This window comes from Venturia canescens, chromosome 9, assembly GCF_019457755.1.
Source record: "Venturia canescens isolate UGA chromosome 9, ASM1945775v1, whole genome shotgun sequence".
NCBI lineage: Eukaryota > Metazoa > Arthropoda > Insecta > Hymenoptera > Ichneumonidae > Venturia > Venturia canescens.
This window is the reverse complement of record NC_057429.1, coordinates 7,753,460-7,771,333: the sequence shown is the minus strand read 5'-3', so window position 1 is coordinate 7,771,333 and position 17,874 is coordinate 7,753,460. Positions and strand designations below refer to the sequence as shown.

The following is a 17,874-nucleotide window of genomic DNA, read 5'->3' as shown; positions in this document are numbered from 1 at the left end:
CCGATCCAATCGAAGTTGAATGTTGTGAATAATACCAGGGGATCCTGAAAGTCGGAGGGGAATCGATTCTTTAAAGTGTGTACCTTGTTGAAGTAACGATTGACTTTCATGTCAATTTTTAATGATTTTAATTCCATTAATTTTTTAGTAATTTTGACAAAACGTTGTGAGCCCGACAAGGATTCTCAACGCTCATTTGTCGCCGGAGATTATATTTCGAATAACTGATAAATACTTGATCTCGAATTGATATAATACATTTTAGTACTGCACGTAACTTCCGTTATGACTTTTTTTTCATTAACTTTTTTCGTGAAAATAATTATCATGAATTTCATTAAAGTTTCCAATTTGTTCGATAAATATTCCAAATTATCAATAAAAACTTGGCCTCCAATTGATATCATACATTTTTATACTGCATGTAACTTGGATAGTACATTTTTCAATTTGTTCAATATTTATGATTTTTTTTGAAAATTTTTTATTTTTCTTTACAGAATTTTTTTCGGTTGTTTTTTATTTTTGTTGAATTTTTTTGAACTTTTCAATTTTCGTTTCTTATTTCTATAGAATTTTTTTCCTGGTTCTGAATCTTTTTTCTATGTCATCCAGAAACAAGAGACCATCAATGTACTTGTCCCAACCTTTTTTTCCCTAGGGGTAATATCTATCTCGCATGTACATCGGCTGCCATCATAATCAGATAGAGAATTGAATATTCTGGCATACTTCACCTTTATACAGAAGTGTTGGTATCTCTTCTATTTATATAAGTTTCTATTTTGAACGATTTACGAAGATAAAAAATCTCAATTATCAAGAGTCGCAATAGTGGCTCGACGCCTATTATATTCTTGGAAAAGCCAGCTCGCTCAGGCTAATGCTTGAGGGGTACCCGAAAAACAAAAACAAAAATGATGTTTTCGTGGTGATATCAGATTAAGTCTTCCACTCAAGATAAAAAAGCAAAACTGCCTTCATATCACTCCAGAAGTTAAGTTGCTGTTCGACTGTTGATCAGTCTTTATCGTGTTCGCTATTGTGAATTTCATATCGTTATTATCATGTCGATCAATCAATCCAATGAACGTATAATAAGACTGCTGTTTCTTACATTCGAAGTGATGAACATTCCTGTTAATAATTATGAAGGGGAATTTAAAGAAAGCTTCGCGGCAATTCTGAAAGCCTCTATGGCAGAGTTTAATCGGCTAGAAATCGTCGAAGATACGACATTAGATTTTCAAGAACCGTATAGAGATGTCATAGTAGAACCTGTCAAAGATAATGACATCGAATGGGGTCTTGGAGAATCTTCATTAAGCCCCCGAAACGTGTACTGACGATGAAGAAGAATTGAGCTAGGACTACAAAAAAAGAGCTGTTGAGTACTGGAGAAGTGCAAAAACAAAACAAAATAGGAAAATAGAACAAGTCCAAAATCGATTTAAACTCGTTAAATCTGTACAGGAATTAAGGCGCTGGGTTAAACAAATTAATAAAGGCGGAACTTACAAGGAAAAATTGTTGCGCATTTCTGAATATACAATTGATAATCTGAAAAGCGCCATAGAAGTAGGTCTCATCGTGCACGATATTGATCTTCGGAGATGGGCACTACAGGCCTAAAAATTAATTCGGCATGAAGATTTGGGTTTTAGGGTTTCGCCAACATGGATAAAAAAATTTTTTTAAATTCATCAAATAACAAGTAAAAAAATAAATAAATTCGTGACAAGAAAGACCCTGGAATAAAAGGACATATTACAAAACGATGCTAAAAAATTTCTCTCCAAATTCAATTGAAAATTAAAGAATATGGCTCGGAAAATATTTATAATTCTGATCAAAGTGGTTTCCAATTAGAAATCCATTCAGGGCGAACGTTAACCTTTTAAGCGACAGAACCAATTCGCCTCATAGTGCCCAAAATGCGGGAAAAAAAAAGTATTCAGATTGTTACGAAATTTAGTACTCGGAGGTTTTTGGGGTCGCTGATTACGAATCCGCTCTCAAAATTTCGAAATTCAAAATGGCGGATTCAATATGGCGGCCGAAAATAAAAAATTCGTTTAAATCGGATAAAAATTGGTACTCGGGGGTTTTTGGGGTCATCGATTACGAATCCGCCCTCGAAATTTCAAAATTCAAAATGGCGGATCCAATATGGCGGACGAAAATGAAAAATTCATTTGAATCGGATAAAAATTGGTACTCGGGGGTTTTCGGGGTCACTGATTACGAATCCGCCCTCAAAATTTATAATTCGAAAACAATATCTCATATGCCGACCATGCACGGGTCAATTTTGAATAGTATTTGTGTTACATTTATTCACATATAAAACTTGAAAAACTCAGGGTTAATATAAAATCAATATGAAGAGAAAGGTGCCATTGCAAAAATTTTACATGATCAATTCATATGTGTCATAGAGAATCTTCTATTTTCAATTTATATACTCCGTAATCAGCGACCCCGAAGAATACTAAATTTCGACCGATTCAAATGAATTTTCGGATTTTTGACCACCATATTGGATCCGCCATTTTGAATTTCGAAATTTCGAGGGCGGATTCGTAATCAGCGATCCCGAAAACCCCTGAATGCCAATGCCTATCCGATTCGAATGAATTTTTGCATTTTCGGCTGCCATATTGGATCCGCCATTTTGAATTTCGAAATTTTGAGGGCGGATTCGTAATCAGCGACCCTAAAAACCCCCGAGTACCAATTTTTATCCGATTAAAATGAATTTTTAATTTTCGGCCGCCATATTGGATCCGCCATTTTGAATTTCAAAATTTTGAGAGCGGATTCGTAATCAGCGACCCCGAAAACCCCCGAGTACCAATTTTTATCCGATTCGAATGAATTTTTGCATTTTCGGCCGCCATATTGGATCCGCCATTTCGAATTTCGAAATTTTGAGAGCGGATTCGTAATCAGCGACCCCAGAAACCCCCGAGTATCAAATTTGGTGATAATTGATTGACTTAATCACGAGATAATCGATGTGCGCCATATGGCGTCATTGCCGCTTTGGGCCCAGAAAAAATGTGCGCCATATGGCGTCATTGCCGCTTAAAAGGTTAACAGAAGAAGGTACAAAACAAGTAGAATGCCTTGTACAATCCATTTCAACGACAACTCATAGCTACACAATCCAGCCAACAATATCAGCAGCAGGAAAATTATTGTCACCCCTTTCGATAATTTTAAAAGAGCCATCCGGGCGGTTGGGGCAAATTGTAGAACGAACCATTTTTCGACCTATATAAAAATATAAAAAAAAAATAAAAAAAAAAGATGTACCATTAACTTTCACGTATTGATTTATAGAACATTTCAAAGTATGGTTTCAAGAAGTGTTTTTCCCAAACGTCGGCGAGAAAAGTGTGCTTTTGATAGATTCATGGAGTGGACATTGTCCCAGTGTTGTCACGGAAGTTATACCACGTACCAAAGAAATTGTTACAATGATCATACCAAAGGGAACGACAGGGAATATCCAGCCACTCGATGTCTTCGGATTTAGAATTTGGAAAAATTATGTCAGACATTTTTCAGACAGTGTCATATTACTTGATTATGATTCAAGTCTACAATTATTAAATAATATAATCAAGCTGCAATCTCTAGTACATAATCAATCATCATCTCCGAGGTACGAAAATTTATTTCGATATGCCTGGTTCAAAAGTGGGTACATAGAAGAACGACCTGAGAATTTCAAAAATTTCGTTTAATTTGCTTTTGGTATATCATCTCAAACACAATGTGAAATTGAAGGCTGCACAAATGTGGCTGTAGTAAGATGTTCGTGGTGTAAAAAGTCACTTTGTTTCAAACATTTCTTCGAAGAACATCATTACTGTTCAAAATATAATCCATAAATTCAGAAATGATAATTGAAACGAAAATGTGAATTGGAATCTATTTTTACTACATGAAGGATTTTAGCGCCTATGTATATATGTTTGTATACAGCCCATGTATATACGAAAATAAAAAATTGTGAAAGTCGCGACCATGGAAGATGTAGGAGTACTCAATTTTTCATATAATTTAAACAGCTGATGTATATGTAAATAACATATTATTTAGAATGTAAGTCGATTCGCAATAATAATGAGACCAATTGAATTGAATTTAATCATTTCGGTGCCCAGAATGAAATTTGAGGTTTTAGAGGTGCTTTACCCCCTTGATTTTTTTCTCTTCGAAAAATTAAAAGACAAGTCAACGTGAATTCTTTTCGCTCTTCGAAATTTTGTCTGTTCCATTGAAATCAAATGAAATTTTTTTTTATACAAAAAAATTATGAAGGTCAGGGGGTTAATCATCCCCATCTAATAGGGGTGCATAAGAAATTCAACATGTAATATAGATTATGTGACGTGTAAAACATTTTGCAATTGGTTAGGTTACGATCGGTTGAGTGCTTCTATGTGAAACACTCTACCAGATGCAAAACATGCCCAACTTTGGGGGTTGATTTCACCCCTTAAAAATAATTTTGAGCCAATAAAAAAAATACGTGTCTCTTATTTTTTGACAAGCTACATTCTATAAAAAGAATACTGAAATCGGAAGGGGACAGTGCTCGAAATAAAATTTGACATTTTAAGGGTGTTTTACCACCTTATTTTTTTTGATTTGAGAAAAACCCAAAAACACGTCAATTTTATTTTTTTTTGCTCTGCAAAATGGCGTTTGTTTTATTGGAATCGGATCGTCAGTTTTTTTTATACGACAAAAATCTGGATATTGGGGGGTGGTTCACCTCTTTGCAGTAAAGGTGCATAAAAAGTTGAACATGTCATATGGGTTATTTGACATGCAGAACATTTTACAATAATTGCTTTTCTTTCGATCGGTTGAGTGCTTCTATATGAAACAGTCTACCAGATGCAAGACATGCCCAACTTCGGGGGTCGATTTCACCCCTTAAAAATAACTTTAAGCCGATAAAAAAAATATGTGTCCCTAATTTTTCGATGGACTATAACATATAAAAAAATTATCAAAATCGGAGGGGAACACTAAAGTACCTTTCCTTGTAAGTATCATAGGTTTCTCCGTGGTCTCCACGATTCCGGGGGATTGGTTTATCTAGGATCAAAAAGAGCGTTTTGATTTGTAAAGCATTGGCTATCGCCTGAGCTAAAATCCTTCAATTTTTAATATCTCTGTGTGATTTTAGCTCAGGCGATAGCCACTATTTGCAAATCAAAACACTCTTTGGTTTTTTGATCTCAGATCAACCAATCTTCCGGAACCCTGGAGACCACGGAGAAACATACAGATTCCTCGGAAATAGTTTTACGCCGTATCTACCCGGATTTATCAAAATTAAAAAATTCTATTATAGAGTTGAAATACCAATAAATAAACCCTTCAAATTTCAAAAGTTTTTTCCTAACCGCAAAAAATTGCAACAAAACCTTAAATAGTCCGGCTACCACACAGGGTGACTTTCTTAAAAGTATTTTCAAGATGTAGTAGAGAAAAATGAGATTTTTACCTGTTCCAAGGTACTAATAAGTTGCCGTAGACACGGTTCAAGACACGTTCGATTCTTTCGAACTCTTTGTTGGGCCGTTTGTTTCAAAACTTTTAACAATTTAGCCATAGTCGCATTATCCACCGTTGTTCCTGGACAGAACTGAAACGTTGGCTGAGCACTTTGTGGATAGTTTCCCGGAAAATTCACTTTCAATATAACATTGTAATTTTTATTGCAAGCAGTAACCGTGCAGCTCCTTTCCAGTGCGTCCATTGCATTTACCTTGAAGCGAACGAAAAATTTGTTTTAGAAAAAATTAACAGTTGCAAAATGAAACATTTTTATTTTTATGGAAAAATAATGATACTTGAAGACTGGGCGAACCCATTGAAAAATGTCATTTCAATCTTATCAATCAATCACTTTAATTATAGGAAACTCTTGAGGCATACTATCTAAGGGGAACGATAAATAATTTTTAACAAATATAGTAATTTATTTCCTACTATATGAACCTTCGAATTTTCTCTTTAGCGAAAAATCTCGCTTGCATTTGATATTAAGTTCGAATGACATACTTCGCCCTTATTTTTTAACAGTAAAGGAATGAACCCCTGAAAAAATCGCATTTGGAATGAATCTCTGAGATATTTTTCCAGGAACGTTTCAAAAAAATTCAGCTCTCGAAACAAACCATAAGAACTTATGAAATTTTTAAATTCCCAAGGTATACATATATGAGAATAACTAAATTTCTGAATCACGAATAAGAACTAAATCTTTATGAAAACGTTTGAAAGGGACAATTGTGTCAGAAATATTACACTAAAATATATATAACACCGCATACAAGATTCACTAAAATTTTGTGAATTGAACGAAAAATGTAAATGGAACAAAATACTCAAAGAACAAGAAAATCAGTGAAGGATACTTCAAATTAAAAAACCATTGTTTGGAAAGTACAAGGTTTTTTCAAAGAAAATCAGTGGCAAAAACATTGCCATACTATCATTAAATTGTTCAACTTGAAATTCATTTAATTCCGTTTAAATAACTCGAAATATTTAATTCCGTTTGAGGTTTAGTTCGTTTTTATTGAATGTAAACATTAAACTTCAAGTCCATTTTATGCTTGTCAAGAGATGCGGTAGCGGCTCGAAACCAAGTATTAAAAGGAAAAACAGCAGCGGGTAAAGAAAAAGCCAGCGCGAGCCCTGCCGCACTCTTATATACGCGAATATGCCGATTTATGACGTCACAGAGTTTTTAAACGGTGCTTGCGGACAAACCATATTATTAAAAAATCTCAAAATTGGTGAGAATTTTTTTTCGATTTTTCCCTTTCCATTGGTCCTTGTTGGAAGTAAATCCATGAAGCCATTCCCGAGATCAAGAGACTCGGTAGAGTCTCGGGACAAGTACATTGACAGCCCTGTCGTCTGCTGGCCTGAGGCTCTCGCCGAGACTATCTTTTCTCTGAATAAAACGATTCGCGGTGGTGGGGGTAAAACTGGCATGTCATTTTCTAGAATTGCGGAGCTCAAGAGATGTTTTGTTAAGCGAAAATTAGTTTGGAGACTAAATTTCAAAATCTCTTTCGAAGGAGCCCGAAACCAACACGATCAGTAGCGTAATTGCGAGAAAAAACTTTGCACAGGCTCAAGATTATGCAAAAGTTACTAACACATTTAGAAATTTGACATGTCTGTATATAATACCATCAAAGGCCTCATGTCCCTCGGTCTAACTTCGTGGCGGTGTCGCGGACTGACGTCACATGCAGAGAGCTTGAAAGTCACCAGCCGAAGTTTCACGTCATGTTGACGTTTGGGGTTATGATGTTATGAAGTGCGAGCGGGATAACTAAAAATAATTTTCGTCATCTAACGAAGTGCATATTACTATTTATTTCGTTAAATTTTGTGATATACTAAACCAGTATCAAAGCGGCCGCGTAAATGTAGTCTGTGATATGTGTGCGAAAAAGGATATAAAAAATGCGCGATGCATATGTCAACGAAAACTTTTCAAGATTTCATTATTTTGTTCGACTGGAAATAAGCGTTAACTAAAATAATCTTTCAATTAAATCAGAGTGCGAGAAATATTGTCCAGTGTAAATATATCGTCAGTAGGCTAGGTTATATATATGAAGGCGTCAGATTATATATATGAATAAATACAACAAAAACACACAGAACTGTTAGAATGATGTTGTAAACTTTAATTGAATAAATGTTTTCTAATTTATTTCTCATGTTTCCCATATTTTGCTTCATATTCAGTTTGGCTCTGCCCTCTCCGATCCTTGTTTTCACTCCATCGGTTTGCAGCGGATCGATACATATCATTAATTAATTGCCTAATATGTGTCCTATGATTTTCTACTATTTCTTCATGCTGATTGTGGTAACGTGATTCAAGAGGTTTCCAGCTATGATCATCAATCTCACATTTTGTACATCAGATTTTCAAAAAAAAATTTGGTCTTGGTATAGTGTGTAGTTATTCTTTTCCCATTAGGTCTGTCGAGTGATAAATTTGGAAACTTTTCCAGAAAGCCTTTGGATGCGTTTTTTGCTGATGATATGAAAAGTCGTATCTTAGGAATGCGGTATGCAAACACAAATTTTGATAACAAAACTTATAGAATGACGTGTATGTTGAGTATTTCCACTTTGCAAACTACAAATATGGAATTATTATAATAAAAATTCATTCCGATAAGTCTACTGTTGCTCAGTTTTGGATGCGATCAAATATAATGCCTGCTAACATCCATGGGAACATACAGAATTTCTGAATACAATGTTCGCTATGTCATTTCAACGTAACATCATGACTTTTGACAATTTTTCATTATAATGCTGTAGATTCGGATCATTGAAATACTGCAAAAATCTGCAAACTATACAATTTAAATACTGTGCCATTCATTTTACATTTTAAAACTAACTGTAACATATATATGAAGTAAACACTCATCACAGAAGTCTTCAGTTGCTCATTTATGGATAGATTTTAAATTGCTGTCTTCAAAATTTATTGCGCAGATACATTGAATCGCAGCAGATATCTGCGAACTCTGAAATTTCTGTCCATAAATATGTGTGTTAAGTATCACCCCCTATCTTTGATTATGAGAATGAGTAATAGAACTTGATTTAGTAAGTTTTAAAGTATTTCTTTTTAAATACTATTGAAGTTTGTATTACTGCGGTATGAAGCGAATATCTCCAAACTTTCATATTTTTGTGTCGCAGCATGTGTGCCAATCATTTAACTTTTTTATTCCAACCGTAACATGTAATCTCAAATATTCATCACAAACGTCTTCAGCTTTTCTAAATTCCTAAATTTTCCGTTTTCTATTTTATTCTGAGTTTTTAAACTTTTAAATTCATTCCTGAATTCTCCTGAAATTGTTTTTCTCCAAAACCAATGCAGATACCTTAAACGTCTTTGAATTCCGTTGCTCTGTTGAATTAAGTACGCTCAGTTTTTTTTGCTTCTTTGAGTTCTGACATAATAAATGTTTCCGGGTGCCTTTTTTCAGCAACTATCAAACTGTAGATAATTGGATCTCAGCTGCCACTTGCAAACTTTGGAAATATATTTCATCGGGGACACGTTTTGAATGACACGAAAATGTCTAGATTCAGAATGCAAAAGCAACATTTAAAAAGGGCCAATTCTGTTGGATTTGTTGTGTCTTGAATTTGATCTATCTTCCCTCTTTTCCTTTCTTTTTCCTAACGTTATCAGCCGAAAATCATATCTCGGCCCGCAACACGCATTGCTCCATGCTCTTGAATTCCCAATGGACGAAACATATTAGAAGACAAGGAGAAAAATCACCAAAGTCCAAGAATAAACCTCTATCGACATATTTTCAGTACAATTTCGACGAAAAATAGGTCTTTTTTCGTGAAAACCAACGTTATACGCCGAAAATTATAAACAATTCATAGAAATTTAAACTAAAATCTTATAGTCATCTGAACATAAATAAGGATCTTTTGAGAAAAAAGACGTGATATCAAACCATAAACTTCCCCTAGGGAAAAAAAGGTTGGGACAAGTACATTGATGGTCCCTCGTTTGCTGATAATTCCACCCATAAAAAAAACTTTAAACAAAATTTTTTTTAATTAAAAAAAAAATTATTTCATAAAAAAAATACAGAACAATTCGAAAAAAATTTTACAAATCTTAAAAAAACGTTATATTAAAAAAAAACTAATCTGCATCTATTTTTTAAAGTGTCAAAAGAATCAAATAACAAGTAAAAAATAATAAACCGAAAAATCGCCCTTGAAACCATTTTGGAAACCGATGCCTCATTCTTCTTATTTGATTCGAACAGCTAAATCAATTGAAAAAAATTCCATCTAATTTACGTGCAACATTAAAATTTAGGCTGTACTTCCGAAAAGCGGAAACCGAATTTTGAGCTGAAATTTTGCATACTGCTTCTTTATAACAATATAAGACTTCCCCTAAAAGCATTTTTGGTGACTAGCAATATTTATTGAGAAATTGAATTTTTAAGTTGCTATTTTAGCACGAGTAAGTATATCTATATCGCTTATCTCGCTCGGCCGGTATCCTCACTTCGCTATAGTGCCTAGGCTACATGGATGGCAAACGTTGCGCTCCTTGGCTGGGCTACTCCGGGGATTTTTTCCTTAAAATTCCGTCTCCCCGGCGCGAATCGGGGAGACCCACCCATTTACTTTTCAAGAATTTTCTTTTTTCTTTGTTCAAATTAAAAAAATAAAATAAAAAAAAGCGCCGGGGAGACGGAATTTTAAGGAAAAAATCCCCAGAGTAGCCCAGGCAAGGAGCGCAATGTTTGCCATCCATGTAGCCTAGGCACTATAGCGAAGTGAGGATACCGGCCGAGCGAGATAAGCGATATAGATATACTTACTCGTGCTAAAATAACAACTTAAAAATTCAATTTCTCAATAAATATTGCTAGTCGCCAAAAATCCTTTTAGGGGAAGTCTTATATTGTTATAAAGAAGCAGTATGCAAAATTTCAGCTCAAAATTCGGTTTCCGCTTTTCGGAAGTTTATCCAAGCTTTCAAATCCAAAAGAATCACATGCAAGCTAGTCATTTCTTACTCTATGGTGGCAGAGACTTATAAGAAAATCGATTCTTCTCAGACTTTCCAGGATCCTCTGGTATTGTTCACAAAATTCGACGTCGATTGGATCGATACAAATTATGTCTAAATATGTGTTAAAAGTACTTGTAATATGTGTAAAATGTGTAAATATGTGTAAAAGTACAATACGTATATTGTAACGTAACCTCCTCCTGAACGACCGAATCGACTCGAACCTGAACATAACCTCAAAAAAAACATCGCGACGCGACGCGATGTTTTGACCGAGCGCGTACAACGACCGGTGAGACGCGTCACTGTTGGCCGGCGGCGGCCGTACTGGAGGGCAATACAAAGGCCCGATACAAGCGGCGGAGCGCGACACTAGTTGCGCAGCGTATTAAAAACTCGAACTATTATATTTTTTTGTTTTGTTAATTAAAATTCAACGCAATTTCGTAAAATATTGTAACTAGGCTCAAATGAAGCGGAAAATTATAACGAATCGAAAAAAAATAAGGAAAAGATTATTTCTTTTAGAAAATTGGTGTCAATTCAAATAAAACGAGACGCGTGTTTATGACGCATGCGCGGATAGAGCGTTAATGGGCTATAAGACACGTACGTGACTTTTAGCAATTGTAATTATTCGAATCATATTAAAACAACTAACAATGTTAAAAAATGAAGAAAATTAAATAATAACGGATCAAATCGAAGTTTTTGTTATTGAAAATCGGAATAAGCAGAAAAACATAAAAAGCGGTAGTCCGCGCATCGTATGTTAGCCCGCGCAACCAACGGGCGAGCGTGAATCATGGCAACGGGCCAATAAGAGAAGGCGTTAGAAATAGATGCGCAGAACCGATCCAAAAACCGAAAATTCGGCGTTTGATAATTTTATGGTGGGGACACGGGTATAAGAAGCGCTGCGCGACTCATTCGGCAGGCAGTCCTTCCTCAAAATTCTGACTCGGAACAAAAAGGCTGACCTAAAACATTCTTCTTGATTTTGGCAAGCAACCTAACCTATTATCCTAATTTTTCCTGGATGCCTGGAATCTCGGAGTGATTCGGCGACGTTTCAATCCCAGAGTCCAGGGTCCGCACCTAACCTCTAAACTTTCCAAATTTCCGTTGCACGGGATCTCGGAGCGATTCGGTGACGTTTCAATCCCAGAGCCCGTGGACGGTAAATAACCTAACCTTGCAGATGCTCAGGATCTCGGAGCGATTCGGTGACGTTTCTATCCCAGAGCCTGGGGTTTGTTCCTTAACTTAACCAATTTTTATTTCTTTTTGCTTGCTAGAATCAGGAATGATTTTTCTTGTAAATTGATTTGTAAATTTGTAAATTCTGTTTTTAAATTCAAAGTTGTAATTAATAGAGTCCGAGTCAAACAAAACCAAAATTTCTGTAAATTTTGTAAATTTTAAATAATTCAAAAGGCCGCGGTACGAATTTGAGGTTATATTGCATCAAACCTATAATAATTTCTTTTATTGTATTAATTCGAAACACGATTGAATTATCGAAACTATTATTTTGAAAATAGGTGAAAAACGCGTAAATTAAAAATTGTTTGAAACGTCAAGTGAAACAAAATTTTTCACAATTGGCGAGCGCGATCGCGAACATTTAACGACCACAAATCAAAAAACGAATTTATCCTGTGAAATCAATAAAAATTGAATAAATCGGTATTGTTAAATTCTTCAAAATCTAAATTCCGCGTTCTCACGTTTCTTTCATACCTGCTCCTTTTAAAATTAAGGTAGCTCGAACCGACGCGTGGCGGCGTTCAGGCGAGGTCGGCAAGAGCGTTACGTTACAATATATATATACAGGGTGTCCCATTTTAATCTTACACCTGACTTTTCTCGGAAAATATTGCTCGGATCAAATATTGTGTGGAACAAAACTTTTAGGGGACGTTTGATAAAAATTGGTTTGTGGATCCAAAATTCAAAATGGCGGCGTTAGAATGGCCGACATGTTTTTTTCGAATGGAAACATAACTTTTTTTCATCACCAAAAAATTTTTCAGCGCAAAACCAACAACTTTTGTTGGAAAAATTTTTGGTAATTATGCAGTTTGGTTACTTTTGCGAAAAATGCTGGTAAAAATTTTTTTTTTCCTTGAAGCTGTTGATTGCATCATAGTAAGTAATATTCCATGGGGAGAGGCTGAAATTTCCCATAAACTCCATCAGTTATGGGGTTTTGAAGTTATCATAAATATTCGATATATTGACGTTCGTGCTAGGGCGGGGGGGGGGGGTGAATACACACACACACACACACACACACACACACACACACACACACACACACACACACACACACACACACACACACACACACACACACACACACACACACACACACACGCGCGCGCGCGCGCGCGCGCGCGCGCGCGTTGTGCACAACCCAAAGAAACGAAATTGTGAATAAAGTGAAGTGTGTGTGTGCGTGCGTGCGTGTGTGTGTGTGTGTGTGTGTGTGTGTTTGTGTGTTTGTGTGTGTTCACCCCCCCCCCCCCCCCGCCCTAGCACGAACGTCAATATATCGAATATTTATGATAACTTCAAAACCTCATAACTCATGGAGTTTATGGGAAATTTTAGCCTCCCCCCATGAAATATCATTAGCGGCAACCAATCGAAGGGGCCTATAAAAAAAAAAAAAAATTCCCCCACTTTTCGAAAAAGTAACCAAACTGCATAATTACCAAATTTTTTGATTAAGTTGATATTTTTTAAGTGAGAACATCATTTTCAACTATTTTAGAGGTATCCAGGATGCACCGCGAAGAGATCTTTAACGTACCAAGTGCAAGTGCGTTTGCGTGTGCGTCTGCATATGCGTGCATACGTGGAGGTGCATGTGTGTGTGTTTTTTATTTTCATTTTATTTTTCAACTTTTTTTAAAAAGAGGGGCATGCAATGCCTTTATGCCCATAGGTACGAGCTCACAAGGATTAGGTCTCTGCGGTTCGTCACTACCGTAGTATTTTCGGACTCCAAACCCTCCTTGTGAGTGTACACTGATCCCTCCCTAGAGATGTTCAAAGATCCCTCCATTCATGTTTAAACATGCCTGAACTCTTCTCTCAAAACCATCAACTGTGCGTAGGAGAACATCTCTCGGGATCGCACGGCAGGCAGCTCTTATCCGCTCCTTCATGTTCTCTCGTGATTCACGTCGATACAAATTTTCAGCTCGGAAGTAATTGCTCTGACATCTCCCTAAAATAAGGAGCATATCAACGATTTCGCTGGGATTGAAATCAGCCATTGTTGCTAATTTTCAGAATTTTCCTCTAATTTAAGAACTTTTAAAAATTTCGAGAATCAAGAATTTTTCTCTGATTTCAGAACCTTTACAAATTTTCGATTTCGTCTCTTGCTAATGGCTGCGGAGTCAGAAGATAAACGTTTCAATTAATTTTTCATCCGTGGGCGATGACAATGACTTCTAAAATAAAAAATTCTTCTCTGATTTACAACTCAAAAGTAGGCGTAAGTCTCGCTTACGTGAACTTATCTTTAAGCGTAAGCCTCGCGTACGATTAAAGGTAAGTTCACTTTGTAAGAGATTAAAGAAAACATCATTGGTAGTACTGACGTAGTCTGACTTTGCGTAGTTCTCTTACTTTAGAGTTTTAAATCAGAGAAGAATTTTTTATTTTAGAAGTCATTGTGATCGCCCACGGATGAAAAATTGATTGAAACGTTTATCTTCTGACTCCGCAGCCATTAGCAAGAGACGAAATCGAAAATTTGTAAAGGTTCTGAAATCAGAGAAAAATTGTTGATTCTCGAAATTTTTAAAAGTTCTTAAATTAGAGGAAAATTCTGAAAATTAGCAACAATGGCTGATTTCAGTCCCAACGAAATCGTTGATATGCTCCTTACACGCAAACGCACTTGCACTTGGTACGTTAAAGATCTCTTCGCGGTACATCCTGGATACCTCTAAAATAGTTGAAAATGATGTTCTCACTTAAAAAATATGAACTTAATCAAAAAATTTTGTTGGTGGTTTTGCGTTGAAAAATTTTTTGTCGATGAAAAAAAGTTATGTTTCCATTCGAAAAAAACATGTCGGCCATTCTAACGCCGCCATTTTGAATTTTGGATCCACAAACCAATTTTTATCAAACGTCCCCCTTCAACCCCTAAAAGTTTTGTTTCACACAATATTTGGCCCGAGCAATATTTTCCGAGAAAAGTCAGGTGTAAGATTAAAATGGGACACCCTGTAGATATATATAGATATACAGAATGCCTGTTCGCCATTTTAGGCATTTTAACTTTTGAGCCCCACCCACGCTCGAGTCCCAACTTCACGCCGTGCAATAATAGGCAGCTTAAGTCACACGTATCGTAATGTACTATTTCACGAGTTAGGACAAAGGTTCACCCCCGAGCGTATACCGAGGGTGCTAAACGCCGTGTTATAATAGAGCTATAATTCACGAGTATCGTATACTATTTTATAGCCCATATGACATAAAACTTAGGTCATGCGGTGCTATAAAAACAGTATGTTTAACGACTGAAAAAATTTCTAACAATTCGTGATTTTATGTCCAACATGTTACGCTATCAGCCATAATGAAAGTTTGTTTTTTTTTTCAGTGTTTTAGCAGCAATCAGCGTTGAAAAAACTTGGATAATTTCGGGCACGACTTACCTTGAGCAGATATTCACACTAGGGACCCAAAATGTGGAATCACCAAATAAAAATTCGAGCCGCACTAAAAGTTTGGATACGATATCTCGAAAATGACTGTTTTCCAGTGTTTTTTGTCTGTTTACAATTGAGCACAAAGCTTGTGAAAATTTTTCCTGTGAAATTTTTTGATAACAACCTTAATAGAAAGAGCAGTAGCTTTGACATTATTTTTGGAGAAGTTTTTTACGATAATTTTTCGCAGAGTAATCGTAGTTTTGGTTGAAAATTATCATTTTTAGAAAATACGGGTAAACTCGAAGATTTCGGAAATAAATTAAAATTGCCTCGAGGGAAAAGCGTTGCAGAAGGTCGTTCTGAATTGACTGGAAATTTATCAGAATTTTTGTCCGACCCTTTTTTTTTATTATTCCTAGTCAGAACTCCGCCAACTGCAGTAGCTTAATTCGAAAACCTTGGAGTTTGGGCAAAAATATTAAAAGAGAAAATCTTTTTTTTCGAGTTTTTGATCGATGAGCGTTTTTTCATAATTTTTTTCGAAATATTTAATAATCGAAACTCGAAAAATCGCCGAAATAATAGGGGAAAGATGTGGATTTATGAACTAAAATTATTTCCAATTCTATTTACAACCTCTCGCCACTATAGTTTGTTTAGCTCAAATTGAGGTAATGAGCACTATGTTGCCAATCTTTTATAGGTAAGGTGTTTCTCCTTACAAACACTCGTTGACGGTTTCCGAAAATATCGAACTTGGTCCACCAGATCGTTCTATGCTTTTGTTTACATTTTACAATTTTCGTAGTTCGAACGCGAATACGCAGTGAAATAGCTTTTAGAAAATTTTTCAGGAAATTTTTTTTTTAATTCGTAAATGGCATGAAAATAAGAGATTCTAGTACATAAACGAGGCGTTATTATTGCTTAAGAGTCATGAAGCTCACGTGACCAACTCAAAATCGATGGTGGCACCTCCCATAGTAAAGTATATATCTATTAAATATATTATTAACATTATTATTAATATTAATAATAATATTAATATAATAAATATATAATAAATATTAATATTAATATATATTATAGAGCGGCTCGAATTTTTATCTGGTGATACTATATCTTTGGTCGGTAGTGTACATATTGTGAATACGATATACCCCGATAATTTTTAATAATGATTTAGCCTTTAATGAACGGCTCTCAAATTATATATATTTTTCCTACGCTGATAGCTCGTAAGGCATGGGAAAAATCATTCATTTCCTGCTGGTGTTAGTATAAAATGTTGTACACATGATCACGGAATCCGAAAATTTCATCAGATTTTTAAAAGGGAGGGTTTATTTTTTTGTTCTTTTTTTTAGTCAGTACCGTTTATGAAAATCTCTGAAAATTCAAGGTGTTTTTTAACTTAATGCAATAAAATCAAAAAGAAAATAGATGCAATTGACAGGGATTACGGAAAGAGTCCGCCAAGTTGGCTTGAACTGTATGATGTCCTCTCAGCAATAGAAAATGACCTAGCTGCTTTGAGCCAATTTGTTTTTGAACAAAAATTCATGGTTCAATGCCTGCATTGCCAGAATAAGACAAAGATATATTCAGAAAAAACATAACATAACTTAATGATTCTTGCGTTTAACTCAATAAACAAGGACATGAAAAATGTCCGTGAAAAGTTAAAAAAATAGCATTAGAAAATTTTTCCCATAAATAGAGAGTCGGAATCGTTCGAGGTGGCACCGGGAGGATAAAGGATTTCGATAAGACTCACTTCTATATTCGGTATATTCATATTGATGAGAGAGAATTCTTGCTGCAAAGTCTTTGGCTGAGTAGGAGAAGCAGCTTGCTTTTCAGTTTCCGGCATTTCGTGATGTACCACAGGTCCATCGAGTTTTGTCGTAACGCAATTGATGTCAGGTTCATTTTCTGAATCATGGAGCTGTATTTGTTGTACGGATCGCAAAGTTCCTGTCACAAAATGAGTTAAATATCACGATAACCAACGGTATTTTCATTAATATTGGGACTATTCGCAAAATAAGAAAAGTTCGGACTCATACTCGTGTTCTCCGAGTACTGCGTATAAACAGAAGTCGCATCGTCCATGTCGTGACCACATAACTGAAAAAATTATAATGTCCATATTATTTTATTACCTGTACACTAGGTTCAATTATAAGAATTGTTTCCAGAGATCATGAAAAATTTCACTTTCTGAATATTCAAAAATTCCAGTTGGATACTTAGTTATGGCAATGGTAATAAATGATATGAATGATTGTTCTAAAACATTTTTTAATTCTCATTAAAAATAAAGATTTACATTCATTTTTATCCAACAAGACCCATTTATATTTTCTTTTACGATAAAATGATATGGGATATTGACATGATTGATCATAATTGAAGAATGAAGTGTTATGTTAAAACATGACACTTTTCTATGTATTTTGACATGTATAGTATATCATTTGACATGTATATGACATTGAGGTGGTCGTTATTGGGGGTCGTTATAATATTTATATTAAATTATAC

General features: G+C 35.3%; 1 protein-coding gene across 7 annotated transcripts in view; it reads right to left on the bottom strand.

The window, feature by feature from the left end:
* The window catches only part of Wdr59 (WD repeat domain 59), a 210,555-nt gene that overhangs the window by 175,887 nt on the left and 16,794 nt on the right, over positions 1 to 17,874 (bottom strand). For all 7 annotated transcript variants that reach the window (XR_006262124.1, XR_006262126.1, XR_006262125.1 and 4 more), the window contains exons 9-11: positions 17,397 to 17,457; positions 17,105 to 17,304; positions 5,531 to 5,794 (exon numbers count right to left, since the gene is read on the bottom strand). Coding sequence is in view for 4 of the 7 variants with exons in the window: in XM_043429564.1 (XP_043285499.1) it covers positions 5,531 to 5,794; positions 17,105 to 17,304; positions 17,397 to 17,457 (525 nt within the window). In the remaining 3 variants the exon portion in view is untranslated. The remainder of the gene's footprint in view (positions 1 to 5,530; positions 5,795 to 17,104; positions 17,305 to 17,396; positions 17,458 to 17,874) is intronic.